Here is a 19321-nt window from a genome sequence, read left to right on the forward strand (position 1 = left end):
AAAACTGTACAGGAGGCAGCAACAAAAAACATCCCAAAGAAAATGCAAGAAAGCAAAGTGGCTGTCCAACAAGGACTTACAAACAGTGGAGGAGAGAAGGGAAAACAAAATGCAAGGGAGATAGGGAAAGTTACAGAAAATTGAATGCAGATTTCCAAAGAATAGCATGAAGAGACAAAAGGGCCTTCAGTGAGATGAACCGTGCAAAGAAACAGAGGAAAATAATAGAAAAGGAAAAACCAGAGATCTCTTCAGGAAAACTGGAGATATTAAAGGAACATTTTGTGCAAAGATGGACATGATAAAGGACAAAAGTGGGAGGGACTAACAGAAGCAGAAGACATCAAGAAGAGGTGGCAAGAATACACAGAGGAATTATACCAGAAACATCTAGATGTCCTGGACAACCCAGACAGTGTGGATGCTGACCTTGAGCCAGACATCCTGGAGAGTAAAGTCAAGTGGGCCTTAGAAAGCTTGGGTAACAACAAGGACAGTGGAGGTGATGACATTCCAGTTGAACTACTGTGGTGCCTTGACTTAAGAACTTAATCCGTACTGGAACGGTGGCTGTAAGTCAAAATGTTCTTAAGTCAAAGCAGCATTTCCATAGGAATGCACTGAAAACTGATTAATCTCTTCTGGCTGTTTTTTGTCCTTATGTCAAGGCACGGTTCTTAAGTCAAAGCATTAGATCCCATAGGAACTAATACAAAGCCGGTTAATCCATACTCTACCACTAGGGGGAGAATTTTTTCTTCTTTCTTCTTCCTTTGACCTAAGATGAACTTAGATCAAAAAAAAGGGCAAGAAAGTTCTTTTTTTGTTTGTAAGTCAAGACACAGTTCGTAACTCAAAGCAATATTTTGCATTCGGAGCTGTTCGTAACTCAAAACGTTCATATGTCAGGGCGTTCGTAAGTCAGGGCACCAGTGTATTTAAAATCTTAAAAGGTGATGCTGTTAAACACATAGTCAAAGGTATGAAAGTGAGAGGTGGACCATAAAGAAGGCTGACCACCAAATAATTGATGCTTTTGAATTGTGGTCCTGGAGGAGACTCTTGGGAGTCCCCTGGACTGCAAGGAGATCAAACCTCTCCATTTTGAAGAAAATCAACCCTGAGTGCTCACTGGAAGGACAGATCCTGAAGCTGAGGCTCTCATGAGAAGAGAAGACTCCCTGAAAAAGACCCTGATGTTGGGAAAGTGTAAAGACAAGAGGAGAAGGGGACGACAGAGGACGAGATGGATGGACAGTGTCATCGAAGCGACCAACATGAATTTGACCCAACTCCGGGAGGCAGTGGAAGACAGGAGGGCCTGGCGTGCTCTGGTCCATGGGGTCAGGAAGAGCCGGACACGAGTAAATGACTAAACAACAGCTCCAAAAACTTCTCAGCAAACATCATTGTGGGGATTCTAGAAGCTGTAATTCCGTAAACATCCAATTGCTTGACATGGGTTTGCTCAGTGGAGGTGCAAGGCAATGGCCTACTTTGGAGAGAGAGAAACATAACTGGAGGATATATTTGAGAGTCCCCTGGACTGCAAGTATATATATATATAAAAGTAGAAAAAGTATATATATTGTGAGCAGGGAGCTTGGCATTGATAGCTGTACAATTTCTACAATATAGGAAGTGGCTCCCAACCCTTTTTGACCCATGACTCCCTTTTATAATAGCCAAGTAACCTGTGACTCCCTGCCATGTTTGTATAAAAAGGTATTTTTAATGAGGTAAAGTCATCCCTTCTCAGAAAGCAAAGGCTTCTTTCTTCCCCCAAGGGGCTGTTTGTTATACATACACATACAAGCTAACTTTAATATCGCGCTCTGAAAAGTCAAAGAAGAAATTATTTAACAAGGGGTACAATATATACAAGGTGGCCCATTGCCCTCCAGAAAACACTTCATGACCTCCCGGGGGGTCATAACACCCAGATTGGAAAACACTGCTATGAGGATCAGAAAAACAACTTCTACTTTTGTTATATTTTTATTCTGAGTCCACTATGAGGTATCTGCTTCCCTCATAGGACTCTATGCTCATCCCCATCTCCTGCCCCAAGGTGGCTACTTTACTAGTTGTGCAGACAGATGGGGAAATACAATTGATGGTTGCCTAGCAACCACCATACATGGCCTACCACTTGTGAGCCTCTGATAATATTTGGAGACTGGCGAGCAATACTAAATACTTTCTTCCTTTCTTAAAAGGTTCCTCATGATAACAAAGCAGAGGCCTATGTATACAGACAGTGGAATTTGGTGTTGAAGAAAATTATAGTGTAGTCTTCCTCCAATCGTCAATAACTTGAGAGAACATTAAGCAGGAGATGACCATTTGAGGCAAAAGGTTAGAGTGGACATTAGAGGTGTGCAGATCTGCGTTTTTTTGATTGCAGCTTCCAGAATGTACTACAAATTGTGAGATTTGTAGACCATTAATACAGTTCTGCACACCTCTAGTGGCCCTACATACAAAAGAAAGAAAGAAAGAAAGAAAGAAAGAAAGAAAGAAAGAAAGAAAGAAAGAAAGAAAGAAATTAGGATGTATAGCATTAAAAGAGAGGCAAAGGATACTGATCTGTGTAAAATTGCATGTGCTAATTTACACATAGGGATGCAAAATCTGTTTTTTAAAATTAAATAGGTTTGCCATGCATTTTACTTGAGCGAGAAAGATTGTGACCAGATGACTGTGAACGTGAGTACTTGGACAGTACATTTTCCCCTGCAAAATTCCAGATCACCTTTCTTGTGGTTCTTTATCTTTAAATCAGAGTTGGACTGGAGAGCCCTTCAAATGGAAGGTTGCCCTGTGGCAGCCACTCAAATGGAGAGCTGTTCTCCCTCGAAGAGGACACATGGCCAGAAGACAAAACACTGTAATTGAGAGCCAGTATTATGCTATCGAGCTGATTAGATAGCTCTGTGGTTTAGGTATCTGGCTGTGGAGCCAGAAGCTGCAAGTTCAATTCCTCATTGTGCATCCCAGGAGAAGAGGCAGCCTGTGTGGCTGTGGGTGAGCTACACAGTTCCAGGGCGCCCCCAGAAGAAGAGAATGGTAAACCCTTCAAGGTACTCTCTACTTGGAAAATCCTGAAAAGGATTGCCATAAATTAGAATTGACTTGAAGACACATGGTTATTATGTAATGGGTAGATTGTGATACTGAGATCTCAAAAACCAAAGTTCTTCAGTCTGTCATGAAACCTACTGGATGACCTTGGGCCATTCACCCCCCTTTCAGATTACCCCTCAAGCTCTTGTGAGGGTAATGCAGGAGGAGGACAACAAGATGTCTATCTCAATTTGATTCTGCAAGTTCTAAAAGGTGGAGAACAGGTGGGAAGAGGAAGCAATAGAGATGAAAGATAGCAGATACTGCTAGGATTCCTGTCCTTGTCAGAATTTAGGGACTGCTGGGGGGATGAATGAATGAATGAAGTGCACATCTGTTTCTTGATTACAATCAGTCACTTATAGCCTTCTTCAACTATATTCTTAAAATACATTTTGATCAATTCCTCTGGTTTCCGCCACACGTCTGATTACCCCTGATTGAAGACGCTAGCTTTCCTCTCAGTCTTAAATAGCACTTTTTGGTTTTTTGGTCAGAAAATCTAGGCAACCAAAGATTTTTCAGTAATAGACTGTTCTTTGCCTTCCGAATTGTATCAATGAATGATGCTACAGGTCAACGGGGTGAACTTTGCAAACTACACTATTTTTCTTTCAGCTTGGTGCAAGAGATTCAATAATTGGTTTCTTGGCTTGAGAAGGCTTGTTATGACTCTTGCTCTAATGGAACTGCCACCCAGTTCCTCCAGTCAGCAGCTTCTGGCTGTGCCTAGCTATCCTGCCTCAGACAAGCAATCAAGCCAAGCGCGACAAATTCTTGCTTTTTAAAAACTTCCTCCTGAAAATAAGAGGGATGTGCAGCCATTTTTAGACATCCTTCTGAAAGCACATAGAGCCAGACAGGCCTTGTTCCCAGTCATGGAGTTAAATCCAATTGCTATCCAACTAAACTAGCTTCATTAAGTCCGTGGATGTTATAGATGGGATCAGAGGTGGGATTCAGCAGGTTCGCACCTATTCTGTAGAACCGATTCCTAAATGTACTATTGGTTCTTAGAACTGTTTGCTGGCCTGAGATGAATGAAGGAGGAGGGGCCAGGTGACCAGCGACGAGTGGGGGGGAGGGGGGCACAATTAGCTGCCTCCCTTCCCATGCCACACTGAGCCGTCTGAGGTGGGGTGTGGGTGAGAAAAATAAAGCCCTGGAAAGAGCAGAGGCGTCACTGGGGGAAAGAGGGGGGAGGATGAGTCCTTGACGTCACTGGAGGAAAGCCCATGGCCTCGAGGCGGGGGGGGGTGATTGACAAGGCATGAGGGCAGGACACAGAGGGAAAAAGTTTTGGGGTGAGACCACTTCAGTCAAACACCCAACTGTCCTGGTTTTACTATGATTTTTTTCAAGTTAAAGGTACCACATAAGACTGTTGCTCTGCCTAGAAACAGTTTTTTTTAAATCTCAGAGAATATCCAATGCATGAACCAGTGACGGTCTCACTGATCCATGCAAGCAAGGTATGCAATAGAAAAGCCACTCACACCACAAAGAGATCACACCCAAACCTCCAAGCCTCATTTAGAATAACAAAGAACTCTTCCTCCTGCCCCAAAACTGACAATTTCAGGAGACAAATGGCACACAGATGGCCCACTCTGTTAGAAGGAGGAAGACAGCTATCAGTATTTTAACACTAGTAAGATTTGCTATTCTTGAAGGCCATATATCCAGGGCCAAGAAAGGAAAACACATAAACATATCAATAGATAAGGGGAATCTAAACTCTTCTCTCCAGACATTCAGGCGCATCTTGACCACAGGTCAACATGGGGGGTGGGTGGGGGCTGGAGGGACTCTGAAGGGGAGGGACCATCATGAGAAGGCAGCATTCTCATGAGAGCATACTAATCAAGCATTTGTTGATATTGGTTGTTGTGGGTTTTTCGGGCTCTTTGGCCATGTTCTGAAGGTTGTTCTTCCTGACGTTTCACCAGTCTCTGTGGCCGGCATTTTCAGAGGACTGGAGTGTTGAGATTGGCTTTCAAGCTTTCATTTCTGAGATTACTTTCAAGTAAGAATGCTTCTTTTTGTTCATAGGATTTTTAAAAAAATATGAGACATGTAATTTAGCATATGATGAAATATAGATATGTAGAATGGTACACAACCTTTCCAAGGTGCTATATTGACCAAAATGAGTACAGGCCATACCATTTCTGTGGGGGGAAAATCCCGGGTGTAAAAGGAGAAAGGAAGGCCATCCCCCGAACATCATCAGGATTGATTCCATTCTTAGCAGGAGGGGAAAAGGGATGATCCAAGCATGGCTGTTTGTGTGTATGCACGTGTGAATTGAAACAGGTGTATTCTCCTTGCTTAAACCATCTTGATCTCAAGGGGACTTCTCCTGCGTAAATACGGAGAGATCCGGGTTGTGCATAGATTAAATATCATTTCTAGACCGGAAGATTACGGGGGGGGGGGGGAAGAGTTTTTGGAGTGAGTCAAAGCGAGTTTAACTTCCATATGATGAATCCGGAGTTCTTTCTGGGGGAACACCCCGAGTTCTATTGAAGTTCTGTAAACCGCCTGGCAGGCACAGGGCAGGATAAATAGTTATCTTCTTGACTTCCCCAGGAAAGCACCTCCAACGGATCTTCTCCAACCCAAAGCAACACCCCCTGTTTGTTTCCTGAATTTAGCTGCAATTCTCACAGTAGCTGGTGGTGGGGAAATCCATATTTCTAACAACATACTGCTGCGAGTGATCCCTCCTGTCATAATAATAATATGCAGCATTTGGAGATGGGCTGGTCTGGAATTGACATTTAAAACCCATAAACTTGACAAAATACCTGTCCCTGGTGGAAAAGAAAATTGCTAGCACCTGTTTGTTGGCATGGTTCAATACAGCTGTGGGCATTGTGGGACTCTCTTTGGGACCCAGCTTAGGAAGATTATCATGTTGAGTATCTGCGCGTTCAGATTTAACCCTGCATCCTGAGTGTATGCTGGAGGCTGAAGTAAACCAGAGCTGCCCTCTCCAATGAATAGGAAACAGTTATTTGGATCTGTACTATCTGTGTGTTTGGTAGTGGGAAGGGAGATGAGCTTTTGTGCTCTTTATTACCTTTTCCCATCCTGACCCTGTGCCTTGCCTGCTCCTGCTTGACCGCTCCAGGGTCGGAGTGCCCTGCTCTTCCCTATTATTATGCCATGCCTTTCATTCTCCATCCAACACTGCTTCTCTTTGTTGCTCTCAGAGGATAGTTTAATTGTGTGTGCCAGTTTCCATGAACTTGCCCCACCACCAGCTTCCCATCCCTCGGCCGCCTTTTGTTTCTGAGACACTGTCACCGGACTGGTGTCTCCATGTCCGTCTGTCTCACTCATGGGAAAAGTCATTTCCCCACTCCCTCTTTCTCTCCCTCTGGGCACGGTGCCACCTAATTCGACCAGTTCCTCTGGCTGGGCACCTAAGGCTGCTCTCCTCCCCTCTTTGCCACTCCCTGAGGTGTTTCGGGAGGGGGGAGCTTCATCCTTGAATTACCCCTTTTATGGCATGCTGGGGGGTGGGTGGGAAAGAGAGATCAGCATGGAAGCAGGGAATAGTGGGGTCCGGGGGGGACAGGCATCTGAAACAGGGAGGGCAGCAGGGGGAGGAGCAGGGCGCGTGTGTGAGAGAAGGCATGGCAGCCCCTTCCATGCTCAGGCACAGCTGCAAGTGCCTGGTGCAGAGCCTGCACTCTGGGCATTGTGTGTGTGTATGGGGGGGGGAGAGGGAGTTCTGACCTGCCCCCTCTGGACAGCCGGAGCTCAGTGACACCGAAGGTCGCTGTAGGTGCCACAGTCAAAAGCACCCACCCGCCACGGTGGGTACTGTATGGGATGTACCATAGTTGGATGGGATGTACCATGAGTCTGGTGTGCTGTGAGGACAACTTGCCAGCCATGCCACCTGTGCCACTGTGGCATGAAGGGAAAGAGGGAACTGAGAGGAGGAAGTGGCCGCTGAGGGTGAGTGGGGGAGGTGGAGCCTGGCAGGGCTCTGAGGGAAGCCATCATCACAACCAGCGCCGCCACCAACACCAACGCCCCTCAAAGCAACTGGCGAGGAGACGCGGTGGGCGCAAGGTGGAGGGGAAAGATGAAGGAGGAGGAGACCTCAGATGAGTCAGTAACTGAAGGAACGATTGAGGTGGTGGGGTTGAGGTGGACTGGCGACAGATTGAAAAGAGACCATACCTTCCAAGCCAGAAGGAAGTGGGGGAGGGGGAGAAGAACTCCACAACAGGTGAGCAAAGGCGGCCGGCCTCCAGGTAATAACAAGCAGGGCTATCAGTCATTTCAGGAGCAGGAAAGGGGATGGAAGCAATTTTTACTGGTGAGCTATAGGGTGAAATAGGAAGTAAAGGGAAGGAGAGATGTATCAGTTCTCTGTCAAACTTGGTCATAAGCACCCACTGTGAGGTGTGTGTTTGTGTATGTTTGGCACGAGCCCACGGTGAGGGTAACAGCAGCGGTATGCCCAAACAGATACACTTATCTAGATGTCTTAATCATGTGAGAAGTAGTTATGATGATAGGCAGTATGGAGACCACTGTGGAAGAAACCCTCATCAGATCCCACTGTCCTGGGCATGCATTTATTTATTTATTTATTTATTTATTTATTTATTTATTTATTTATTTATTTATTTATTTATTTATTTATTTATCATTAGGACATAGAACCTGTTGTTAATTTATTTGAATCCCACCACTGGATGGGATGACTTACCAAAGTACTCCTGCACTATGTTGTGTTTATTGGAAGGTTAATGTAAGTAGTCTGTAGTGGAGATGGGCAAACTAAGAACATAAAAACCACACATATCAGGTTGGTTTGTGGTTCGGTTCGTGCAACCTCTTTTATTTGTTGAAACAAAACACCAAACTTTTTTTCAGTCAGAGCTTTGTTTTGATGTGGCAAAAGAGATGCCCACCTGCCCGCTTCCTGCTTCATTGTCTCCCTACCTGGTCCTGCCACCCCTTTCTCCTCCACAGCCACCGCCATCTTCAGAGACTCCTGGCCTTGTCTCTCTTCCAGGAACTGGGCCTGCTGTCTCTGCACATGTGCCTACCTATCAGCTGACAGGTGTGCACATGTGCAGAGACAGAAGGCCTGGCTCCTGGAAGGGGGACAAGGCCAGCAGTCTCTGAAGATGGTGGTGGCAGCAGAGGAGGAGGAAGAGGCAGCAGGACCAGGTAGGGAGGCAACAGGAGTAGTGGGAAAGGTGGCAGGTGGGCAGCAACGGGGACAGAGGTGGTAGGTTCTCCTCTCGCGAGGCATGAATTGGAAAAACAAACTGCAAACCAGTTCATTTTTCCCAGGATTCAGAGTGGTTGGTTGTTAGCCATAAACCATGAACCAGCCCGATTCATCATTTTTCCGGTTTGTACTTATCTCTAGTCTATAGAAATGTAAACGCTACATATATAGTTCCTGTCTATGCAGTAATTGCCCCCTGAACAGGCAAGGTCTAAGTGATAAAAACCTTGGGGATGCTTTACCAATTGTTCTTCTGACCATGATTGGCACCCCATCGCATTCCGAGTACAAAACAACAACAACAACAAAACAAAAAACAAAAAACAAAACAAAACAAAAAACCAAATAAGAATGGGAGTTGAATCTGTCCTCAGCCTGGGTGATGGGACATTGTCCTCCAACACACTCTGGAGGCAGCAGCCAAGCTAACTGGGGTGAGATGTGGAGGGTGGCTCACAGTGCTGGTATTCTTCCAATACCTTGCTATTACTTTCAACATCTGCCAATGAAAGTATCTTCCTCACTCTCCTGTGAGGAATGGTATAATTTAGTGACTTCTTTCAGCAGTCACTAAAAGAATTAAGCCATGTGTCCCTTCTTCACTGGAGATCTTAAAACCGCAGGGTGCAGAAAGCTTTCTCACTTGATTTGGTTTATGGAGGACTAAATGGGCACTCCAGTGAAATCAGAACCACATTCCACCTATAGCAGGAGCAATTTATGTTAAAATAATGGCAATCGACAGCCCTTCATAATGATGAGTACAAAATACTTTGGATGCCCTCCAAAGCAGAATTTTATATACAATTTATTTGTTCTGTCCTCTTCAAAGAATGGAAGTGGCTTCTGATATGATAGTTCTCAATCCTTCATTTCTTGTATCTCACTAATCACTCTGTCAATGAATCTAAGTACCATAAAATCCAAAAGCCTACTTTTTTTTCCTGAAAATGATATATATAATGTTGTTATTTTTTAATCACATCTCTAATTGACATTTCCATTACATGGATTATCAATTACAGTAGCTTAGAATAATTGAGTTAGAACAGGCTTATATTGAGTCCAACCCCCTTCTTGGTACAGGAATCCAAATAAAAGCAGATCTGACAGATCTGGAATGCCTCCAGCATTGGAGCACTCACCACCTCCTGAGGTAATTGGTTCCATTGTCATACTGCTCTAACAGTTACAAAGTGTTTTCTGATATTCAGCTGAAATCTGGCTTCCTGTAGCTTGAGCCCATTATTACATACCCTGCACTCTGGGATGATTGAGAACAGATCCTGCCCCTCTTCTATACAACTACCTTTCAAGTATTTCAAAAGTGCTATCGTATCTCCCCTCAGTCCTCTTTTCTCGTGGCTAAACATGCCCAGTTCTTTCAGTTTTTCTTTATAGGTCATTACTATTTATTTATTTATTTATTCATTCAATTTATATGCCGCCCAAACTACCCAGAGGTCTCTGGGCGGCTTACAATAATTAAAATTCAATACAGCAAAAGATAAAATAATTAAAATACAATTAAAATACAATTAAAATTGCCATCAGACCCACAGCTAATATTATTTCAATTAAAAGCCTTCTGGAACAGGAAGGTTTTGACCTGGCGCCGAAATGTAATCAGCGTCGGCGCCAGACGAATCTCAGTCGGGAGGGCATTCCATAGTCTGGGGGCAGCTGCCGAAAAGGCCCTTTGTCTACAAGCCGTCCCTCTTACCTCCTTAAGGGACGGCTCTTTCAAAAGGGCCCCCTGCCTAGATCTTAACTGCCGGGTAGGTTCATATGGAAGGAGGCGGTCCTTCAGGTATCCAGGGCCCAAGCCGTTTAGGGCTTTATATGTCAAAACAAGCACTTTGAATTGGGCCTGGGCAGCAACTGGTAGCCAATGTAACTTATACAGAATCGGCTTGATATGTTCCGTGGCAGCTGCACCACTCACCAGCCGCGCAGCTCGATTCTGGACCAGTTGCAATCGCCGGACCGTCTTCAAAGGCAGCCCCACGTAAAGCGCATTTATTTAGTTTTATTTATTTATTTATTGGATTTCTATCCCACCCATCTAGACCAAAGGTCTACTCTGGGTTTTTAGCACCATTACTAGATAGTGGTCCAGGTGGCTTACGATAATAAAACATAATAAAGCAACATGTACGAATACATTCAACTGTAGCATATTCATTAAAACAAAATGCTATGAAACACGGCCATTAAAACTACAAAACCAGCAAGTCTGCAGTATTTTAAATCACAGGAAATTAAACAGTACCATAGGCAGCTTAAAAATACGTGTTTCCACATTCTTCCTACAAGCAGTGAATGAGGGAACTATTTGTACCTTTGAGGTGAGTGTGTTTCACAGTCTGGAAGCCACAAAGGACAAAGTCCTGTTCCACGTGCCTGTCAGGCAGGCCCCTGCAGCTGTTGATATTCTTAACAAGACTTAACAAGACTCCAAAGGATCTTGACATCTGGACAGGTTCATAAAGAACCACATGGTCCCTTAGCTTTCTGTTTTTAGATTTCTTATTTAAGATAAGTTTGAACAGCATTAAAATTGCAGCACTATTGTTGTGAGTAAACTTACATCAGCAAGAACAATAATTCCATTAGTAGAATGAATAAATATTAATTCTGCCTGAAAGAGATCGAAGGAGAGTGATTGTTATCAGCATCCGGTTTCCTATCTTGTCCATTTCTGCATCTTGCCTGTGATATATGGGCTGTCAGTTGAGAACAACAGTGATAGAGAACTGGGGAAAGAGGACGTGCAACTGGCTGCATCCTTCCTCTTTCCATAGAGTCAACTTGTGCATTCACCTTGCATGGTCCCCTTTTGGGATAATGAAGCAGAATCAAGCATTACGTGTGAACCTTCTTGTTGGGGATCTCACATTATACCTGAAGCCATTCTCTGGCAATATGTTATTACCTACTTCTAGTTTTTCGAGAAGCAAACAATACTGCATTGTAGGGCAATCTGGACTCTTGTGTTGCTTAACTTTCCTATGTGCTGTTAAGTCACACGTGATGTTATGAATGAGTGACCTCCAAAATGGTCTATAACTGACTGCTTTGCTCATGCAAACTCTAAGCTGTGGCTTCCTTTATGGAGTCCATTCATCTCATACTTGTCTTTCCTTTTTCTGCACTGCTCTCCATTTTTTTTATAACATTATGTCTTTTACAATGAGTCTCATCTTGTCATGATATGCCCGAAGCATGACAGTCTTAGTTTCATAATTTTTGCTTCTAGAGAGAATTTAGGCTTTGGATCCACTTTGTCTTCATCACAGGCCCATGATATCTGCAGAGCTCTCCTCCAGCACTGGGGTTCCCAACCTTGGGTAACCCAGGTGTTCTTGGACTGCAACTCCCAGAAGCCTTCATCACCAGCTGTGTTGGTTGGGTTTCTGGGAGTTGCAGTCCAAGAACACCTGGGTTACCCAAGGTTGGGGACCATTGCTCTAGCACCAAATTTGAAGCTAATCACCCCCTAATCCCAAAACACTCTTTTATTATAAACTCTTCGGAAAATCCAAAAAAAAAAAAAAGAAAAGAAAGAAAAAGAAAAGAAAAGAAAAGAAAGAAAAGAAAAAAGAAAAAAGAAAAAAGAAAAAAGAGTTACAGTCAAAATAGCATTTCGTCCAAGCTTCTCAGGTAAAGGTAAAGGTTCCCCTTGACAAATTTTGTCCAGTCGTGTTCGACTCTAGGGGGCGGTGCTCATCCCCGTTTCCAAGCCATAGAGCCAGCGTTTTGTCCGAAGACAATCTTCCGTGGTCACATGGCCAGTGCGACTTAGACACGGAACGCGGTTACCTTCCCACCGAGGTGGTCCCTATTTATCTACTTCCATTTGCATGTTTTCGAACCGCTAGGTTGGCGGGAGCTGGGACAAGCGACGGGCGCTCACTCCGTCGCGTGGATTTGATCTTACGACTGCTTGGTCTTCTGACCCTGCAGCACAGGCTTCTGCGGTTTAGCCCACAGCGCCACCACGTCCCACTGCCAAGCTTCTCAATGAGTCCCAAAATGATGATGATGATGATGCAGTATTGCATGTTACTTAAAAGCAGTGCCTATGTCACTGAAAATGCTGTAAAACTGAAGTGAAATTGCTGGAACACAATAGGACAGACAGGAAGCATTCAATCATAAGTAGAGACCCTCCAATTCACCTAGGATCCACTGATGGCCAGTGAGTAGGGGATGAATAACATTTCTGGGGGACTCTGCACCTCCCAAAGGCCTCCATGAGATGAAGTGCCTGTCCACCAAATCAAAGTGAGAAATGGCTGGCATGGAGGTGAGACTTGTAGTTACAGACCAGAGGGAGATAGTCTTTACTCTGGTCCATCCTGCAGTATAAAAGTGCTGCTCCTACTTGGCTCAAGGTTAGTCAGTTTCAGGGCAGCCTCATCCTTCCTCCCTGTGTAAAGATGTGGACTCCAGTAGCTCATTGAGAAACATAGTGGGAAGAGGATGAACTGCATCTTTTTACAATTTGGGGCATTAGCGGTATGGAGCTTTGTGCTGGTTTCAGTTGGTGGAGTGGGAGCCAGCAAACCTATATCCTTAAGGAACCTTGGGGTGAAGACTTTCAGGGCTCACCTGGCTTGGAGGCTAGCCAGGCTGGCACTTGCCCGAATTGTCAGGGGATGCAATGAGTGGCCAACTGGTGCCCCGATCCCTGTCATTCCAGAAATTTTCCCACCACCTGGGGTCAGTGGGTGGCATCATCTGTTGGCAGTAAGCTTGGCTGACGGAAGGATTTGGCCTTGATGTTATGCCAACTTGATACAGCTGTCATCAATAAAGTTGTGGGCAATTTTATACCGTTAAGTATGCTTGTGCTGTGATTTGTTCTGACAATCAGATGACTGGGGAGGATGCTCTCTGAGCATGCAAAACAGTACAGCTGCTGAAAAATATGTTAAACTACAACAAATAGAAAGGGAGTAAAGCCTTGACACTGTATTTGGGGGTAAGGGATATGCCAGATGTCTGTTATTGGAGCAGAAGCAACTGAAGTCGTATTCTCTGCCGTGTGGTGAAACTTCAGATATATACCATTACAGTATTTGCTTTTTCCTCCCGAGTAGTTTCATACAAAACATGTGTTTGGCCTAAGAGAATAGCCAAGGAGTACAGTTTACATCAGTGTCTTAATTCAGTGAAGAACATACGAATCTTGATCAGGCCTATCTTTTTGCTGCAACTTGTAACATCCCAAACAAGTACTGTATCACTGATATTATATTTTGTATTTCTCTTCCTCAGGAGCTTCAGGTGCTGTGTACAAACGGTGGATTCCAAACACCAACTTTGAAAACACTTCCAACTGGGACCGAGGCCACGTTCCATGTGCCACGGATGTCATCCTTTTTGGAAATAATGAGGTGCTTCAGTTTGCTAGGGGGTAAAAAAAAGGGAAAAAGCTACCACATTTTTGCAGCCATTCTTTCTGGCAGCTTACGGGATCACATCTTCAGCCTCTCTTTGTTTTCTTTCCAGGATGTATCCGTCTTTGTCCAATCATCCCATTTTCTGACAGAAATGGTAAGCACTACCTATCAACATTGTATGTAGAAATGAAGAAATTGGATGTTTCGTTGAATGACCGTTCCAGAATCCCTGAGCTAGTGTCCGTGCTAGCTGCCAGACTCTGAGAGTTTTAGCCCTGAAAATGAAAGTTTTAAGTTCTGTCATGCAGCGAAAAGTACAATAATGAAGCACCACACTGCACTGAACGTGTTTGATTCTGTCTGAGGCTGTGAGTACACTGGCAAGCTAAATTGGAGCAATTTGCTAAGATTTGATTCACAACCTATATCACAACTGAGTTTGCCATCAGTGATCAACCTGGGGTTGCAGATTGATTTGGGAGTTTAGTGTTCACACTCGGTACGATGAGATCCTCACTTCAGTCCACAGCCCACCCTTCCTTCCCCTGATCCCACCTCTGCTGATCCTTTAATGTCACTGTTAAGCTGCTTGGTTTTGAAAGGGTTGCACAGTGTTCCAGAAAAGGTGGCAGCATTTAGAAAAACATGTAAAGAAATACCACATGATTATCTTTTATTTTGTTTGGGTTGTTTTTTTGTCTCTTATTTAACACTATATTTTCTCTTATCTAACACTAATCTCATATATGCAAAATATTAAACAAAATTGAAGGATGATGATTGGGGGAAAGAATGCGGGGGTGGGTGTTCCTGTGGTCCTGAACATTAACACCCACTGTCTACATCTTCAAAATGATACCCCCCCCCCCCCACACACACCAGCTTTACAAGAAGGAACCAACCAATCCTATAGGGAAAAGTCAGTTGAAATCATTCTGGCTTGAAAAAAGGAGAAGCCCCCAGGATCAGAAAACAAAAACCTGCTTTGGGAGCAAAAAGAGCTAAATAAAATAAACAATTCATAATTCAAAGCCTTTCTTTCGGAAATGAAGGAGATAAAGTGAAGGTGATAGTGTCTTTCGTGTTATTTTCCATTTGTGGTAACACGAAAATCTCATCTCTAATGGCCACTTCTCTCTAGGCAGCTGTGGAAAAGTAGATACCATTACAAAACATGGACCAACAGATTTATCTTGCATCTAGGAGATACTTTTAAAATTTTTTTTGCAGAATAACCAATTTTTAAAACACCGAAAGAAAGCTGGTTAGAATCTAAGACAATGTGGTGAAACCTAACTATTCCTGGGGTGTGCTAACCCCATTAATGTGTCTTCTGAGGATTCCCTTTGTCCTGCAAGTTCCAGAGGGTTCTGAATCTATTCCGGACACTCTCAGTTCACAGCTGTGACGAGAATTAAAAACAAGATTTTCTAGCTCACAGGCAATTTACAGATTACTGGAAGCAAAGTGCTGAACGTCTTCTGAGCTGCTTGAATCAATATGGCTGCATAGTTATGTAGTTGTGCTGCATCACTGTCATTACAGTTCCCATTTCGTTAAGCAAAGAGAAGTTCCTATCAGTACTAAATGTAAGGGACAATCCGAGGGCTGCAAAGGTGCATGCCTGATATCACCAGCAAGGATTTATTTCTGGTGGGGAATCTCCCTTAAAGTGACCCTTCCGTCTGCTGGGGAATCACTCCAGCCTACCACCCCCCAAATGTAAGCCTTACAGGCACGGATTGGCGTTGGCCTGGAGTACATCTCCCCAGCCACATGATCACTGGGAAATTGCTTGCACTGGAACACTCCAGAAGTGGTCTGAATTGTAATCCATGTCCCTGTGCGATCACACCCTTAATTTCCTTTGGATGAGAGAGGCCATGTTGCAGACTTAAGTTACTGTTGGCTTGTAGTCTGAGCACAAGGGTGCCTCACTTTTCCACTGCGGGATAAGTCTCCACTAGCCTCTCATATGAGTCATTCTTGTAACGGTTCCTTAATTTACAAATGTAGAATCAGGCTCTGCACGGAGGCTAAGAGGATGTGTTTCCCTTCATTCCACTCAAAGATGTCTTTCCTTCTTTATGTCTCCTCCTCGCTTGCTCTCTCCTGCAGTTTCCGAAGCCAAATTGATGCGACTGCAGCTTTGCAATTAGAAGCTGATAGCACACTATTTTTTCCAGCAACAATATTCCCTCAAAACGACCATGATTTGAAAAAGAAACCAGGTTTACTTCTCAAGGATCAGTTATAAACAAAAGCCAGCCAATTGGCAAGGTGCTTTGTGCTATTACAAACAGAGATCTTTTAATGCTTAAGGAACTTTCATCCTGAAAATGCAAAGCTCCTGCGTCTAGCTTGATCGTCACACATGATACTACTGCGCCCTCCTCTCAGCTGGAGGAAGCGCCTGGAGGACAAGTTAGTTAAGTGAATGTGTTTGCAAGCAATGCTGGGCATTTCATTCAGAAACAGAAGACAGATATTCAGTTATTAGAAGGCTCTCAACCAACATTTAGCTCCAACTTTCTCCTGGTTTGTGAACTAGCAATCCACATGAGAAAAGAATAGGAACAGTAGCAAGGAGCACTGTCTTAATCTTATCTTGTCTACCTTTTCTTCTTATCCTGAGTCCTTAAGAAAACCAAAGCACGCTGTCGTGTTGCAGTAACTGGCTGTTACAGATCTTCTAGCCATGTTCTGCAGGGAACAAGTCTAAATTTGTGAAAGAGCTGGGCTACGTGACTGAGTGTGACCCCCCAGCCATCTTGTTTAGCTTAGTTTTTCTTGTAAATGGATTTCTGCTTCACCCCAGTGCCTGAACAGAAGGTGGCTTGTAAGGATGGGATGTACTCTCGGAGGGCTCTTTCCATCAAACAGCTTCATTTTAAACTACTGTACTAAGCCATTCTTGGGGCATTTAATAGTCTAGTGAGCACACACGTACAAAACAAAACTATTTTGAAGCCAATATCCCTTTGTTACTGCTGTAAACAATCTTTGTATCAAAATACACATGGTTTTCCATTCTCCGCTTCTTCAAACAATATTCATATTGAGCAACAGAAATGGAGGTTGCTACGGTGATTTGTTTTCCCAGCCACTGAGTTACCAATCATTAGAGAGATGCATTCAAAACTGTTATATTCTGCAGCAGCTCAGTGCAGTGAAATGTTAAAGGGCTGCTTTTTCCATACAATTGGTCCACCCACTGCAGTGATCAGCAGAAGAAGCACCTCGAGAAATGAAGTAGGAAAGAGGGCAGAGTTGGTCTTTTCACCTCTGGGGAAGTTGTTGTTTAGTCATTGTCATGTCTGACTCTTCGTGACCCCATGGACCAGAGCACACCAAGCCCTCCTGTCCTCCATTGCCTCCCGGAGTTGAGTCAAATTCATGTTGGTTGCTTCGGTGACACTGTCCAACCATCTCGTCCCCTCTCGTCTCCTTCTCCTCTTGCCTTCACACTTTCCCAACATTAGGGTCTTTTCCAACCTTCCTATTCCAAAAGGCTTTTAATTGAAATAATATCAGCTGTCGGTCTCATCACAATTTTTACAGTATATATTTTTAATTGCTTTTTAATTTTTTTGCCCTTTTATTTTGCCTTTTATTGTATTTTAAATGTTGTAAGCTGCCCAGAGACCTTCGGGTAGTGTGGGCGGCATATTAAATAAATAAATAAATAAATGAATAAATGAATAAATGAATAAATGAACGAACGAACGAACGAACGAACGAATGAATGAAATGGCCAAAGTATTGGACATTCAGCTTCAGGATCTGTCCTGGGGAAGTACCTCTGGCGAATTATTTTTGTCTCATCCCTGTTTTAGAAGCGACCAAGTGGCAATTCGAACCCAGGTCTCCCCAGTCCTATAGGGAAATGCTGTAGGTAGATGACCACACCTGTCCTTTCTCCCCAGTTCAAACAGCTACTAACAGTCTGTAGAAGGTTCTGAGCTGAGGAGTACGTATAATGAAAGATTTAAAAAAAGTTTAGACAACACAGTTGTTTTTTAAGCAATTATAGTTTGGTGGCGCCTTGGGACGTGGTGTTGTTGTGGGCTAAACTGCAGAAGCCTTTTTGTGCTGCAGGGTCAGAAGACCAGCAGTCGTAAGATCGAATCCACGCAATGGAGTGAGCTCCTGTCGCTTTGTCCCAGCTCCTTGCCAACCTAGGAGCTCGAAAGCATGCAAATGCAAGTAGATAAATAGGGACCACCTCAGTGGGAAGGTAAACAGCGTTCCGGGTCTAGGTCGCTCTGGCCACGAGACAACGGAAACTGTCTTCAGACAAACGCTGGCTCTACGGCTTGGAAACGGGGATGAGCACCGCCCCCTAGAGTCAAACACGACTGACTAAAATGTCAAGGGGAACCTTTACCTTTACCTTTTATAGTTTGGTGAATTCATGTGTGATTTTGCCCCCTTTATATATTGTGTCTGTTCCAATAGCCACTATAATTTTATATGCCGTAATTTATTCAAACTGCTTAAATGGTAATTACTTGGATATTTTAATAAGATAACATACTGTGTTAAGCTAATCTGAAACTGTCCACATGAGAAATATAATCTGTCTGTGTGTATAATCGTTTCATCATGTGGAATTATAACGGGGGGGAGGGGAAGGTACACATGTAGAATGTTTGGAAATAAAGGCATTATTAGAATTTAAAGCAAAATATTTACTTTTATGATAGGAAGGGTTCAAATTTTCTTTTGGAAAAAATAATAATAGATACTGTTGGCAAAGGATTTCATTTTCAGAAACAACAGTAAACTACAGTAAGCCAAATTTAAGCTGAATATCAGGGGAAACGTCTTAATGTTTAGAACAGTGCAACAATGGAACCCATTACCTCAAGAGGTGGTGAATAGAAGCCTGAGTCTTTTTATATCTTGAAGAAACGATCTGGGTTTTTGTGTGGTTCTTTTAGAGCAGTGGAATATCACTTTGGGGTCCTCCATTGGCAGTCTGTTCTAAGGGGTTACGCTCCAGATCCCTGGTTTCGAGCTGTGTAGTTTTCATCATTGCTTTGATTGCTGCTTTATCAATTTTTGCTTCTTGTTCTGGACCTGTTTGTGTTTTTATTTTTATTTTTTGGTACATTGCACAGAAGACAATTATTATTAGGTGGTTGGTCAGGGCACATGAGAAAGAAGGAAAGATCTTTAATTATATCAACAACACCAATATCATTGGAACTATTTTTTAGAAAAAGAAAAGAATGACTTGAAAGAGATGGTGTACACCCCCCCCTTTCCTCCTCCAATTCCTGATCAAGGAGAGCAGCACTGAAAAGGTTGGGTATAAACCACGTGCCGTGCTCCCATAAAATACTAAGCCTTGCTGCATTAAACCCATGTTCCATCCAGTCCAGCATTCTGGTCACAGTAAGTATTCAAATAATTCCAAAGAACTAGGAATTACTTTGGTAATAGCCTTTTGGGATGACAATAGTAGCTTTCAGTCAAATTCTTGATTATACAGTGGTGCCTCGTTTTACGAGCACTC

At 43.5% G+C, this 19321-nt stretch overlaps 1 protein-coding gene across 1 annotated transcript in view; it reads left to right on the forward strand.

Moving 5' to 3' along the window:
- Positions 1 to 19321, forward strand: part of AMN (amnion associated transmembrane protein) — a 111691-nt gene that overhangs the window by 4407 nt on the left and 87963 nt on the right. Inside the window, exons 2-3 of the mRNA XM_020793608.3 lie at positions 13676 to 13794; positions 13910 to 13954. Coding sequence (XP_020649267.3) covers positions 13676 to 13794; positions 13910 to 13954 — 164 coding nt within the window. The remainder of the gene's footprint in view (positions 1 to 13675; positions 13795 to 13909; positions 13955 to 19321) is intronic.

The sequence above is a fragment of the Pogona vitticeps genome, chromosome 1, assembly GCF_051106095.1.
Source record: "Pogona vitticeps strain Pit_001003342236 chromosome 1, PviZW2.1, whole genome shotgun sequence".
In the NCBI taxonomy this organism is placed as follows: domain Eukaryota; kingdom Metazoa; phylum Chordata; class Lepidosauria; order Squamata; family Agamidae; genus Pogona; species Pogona vitticeps.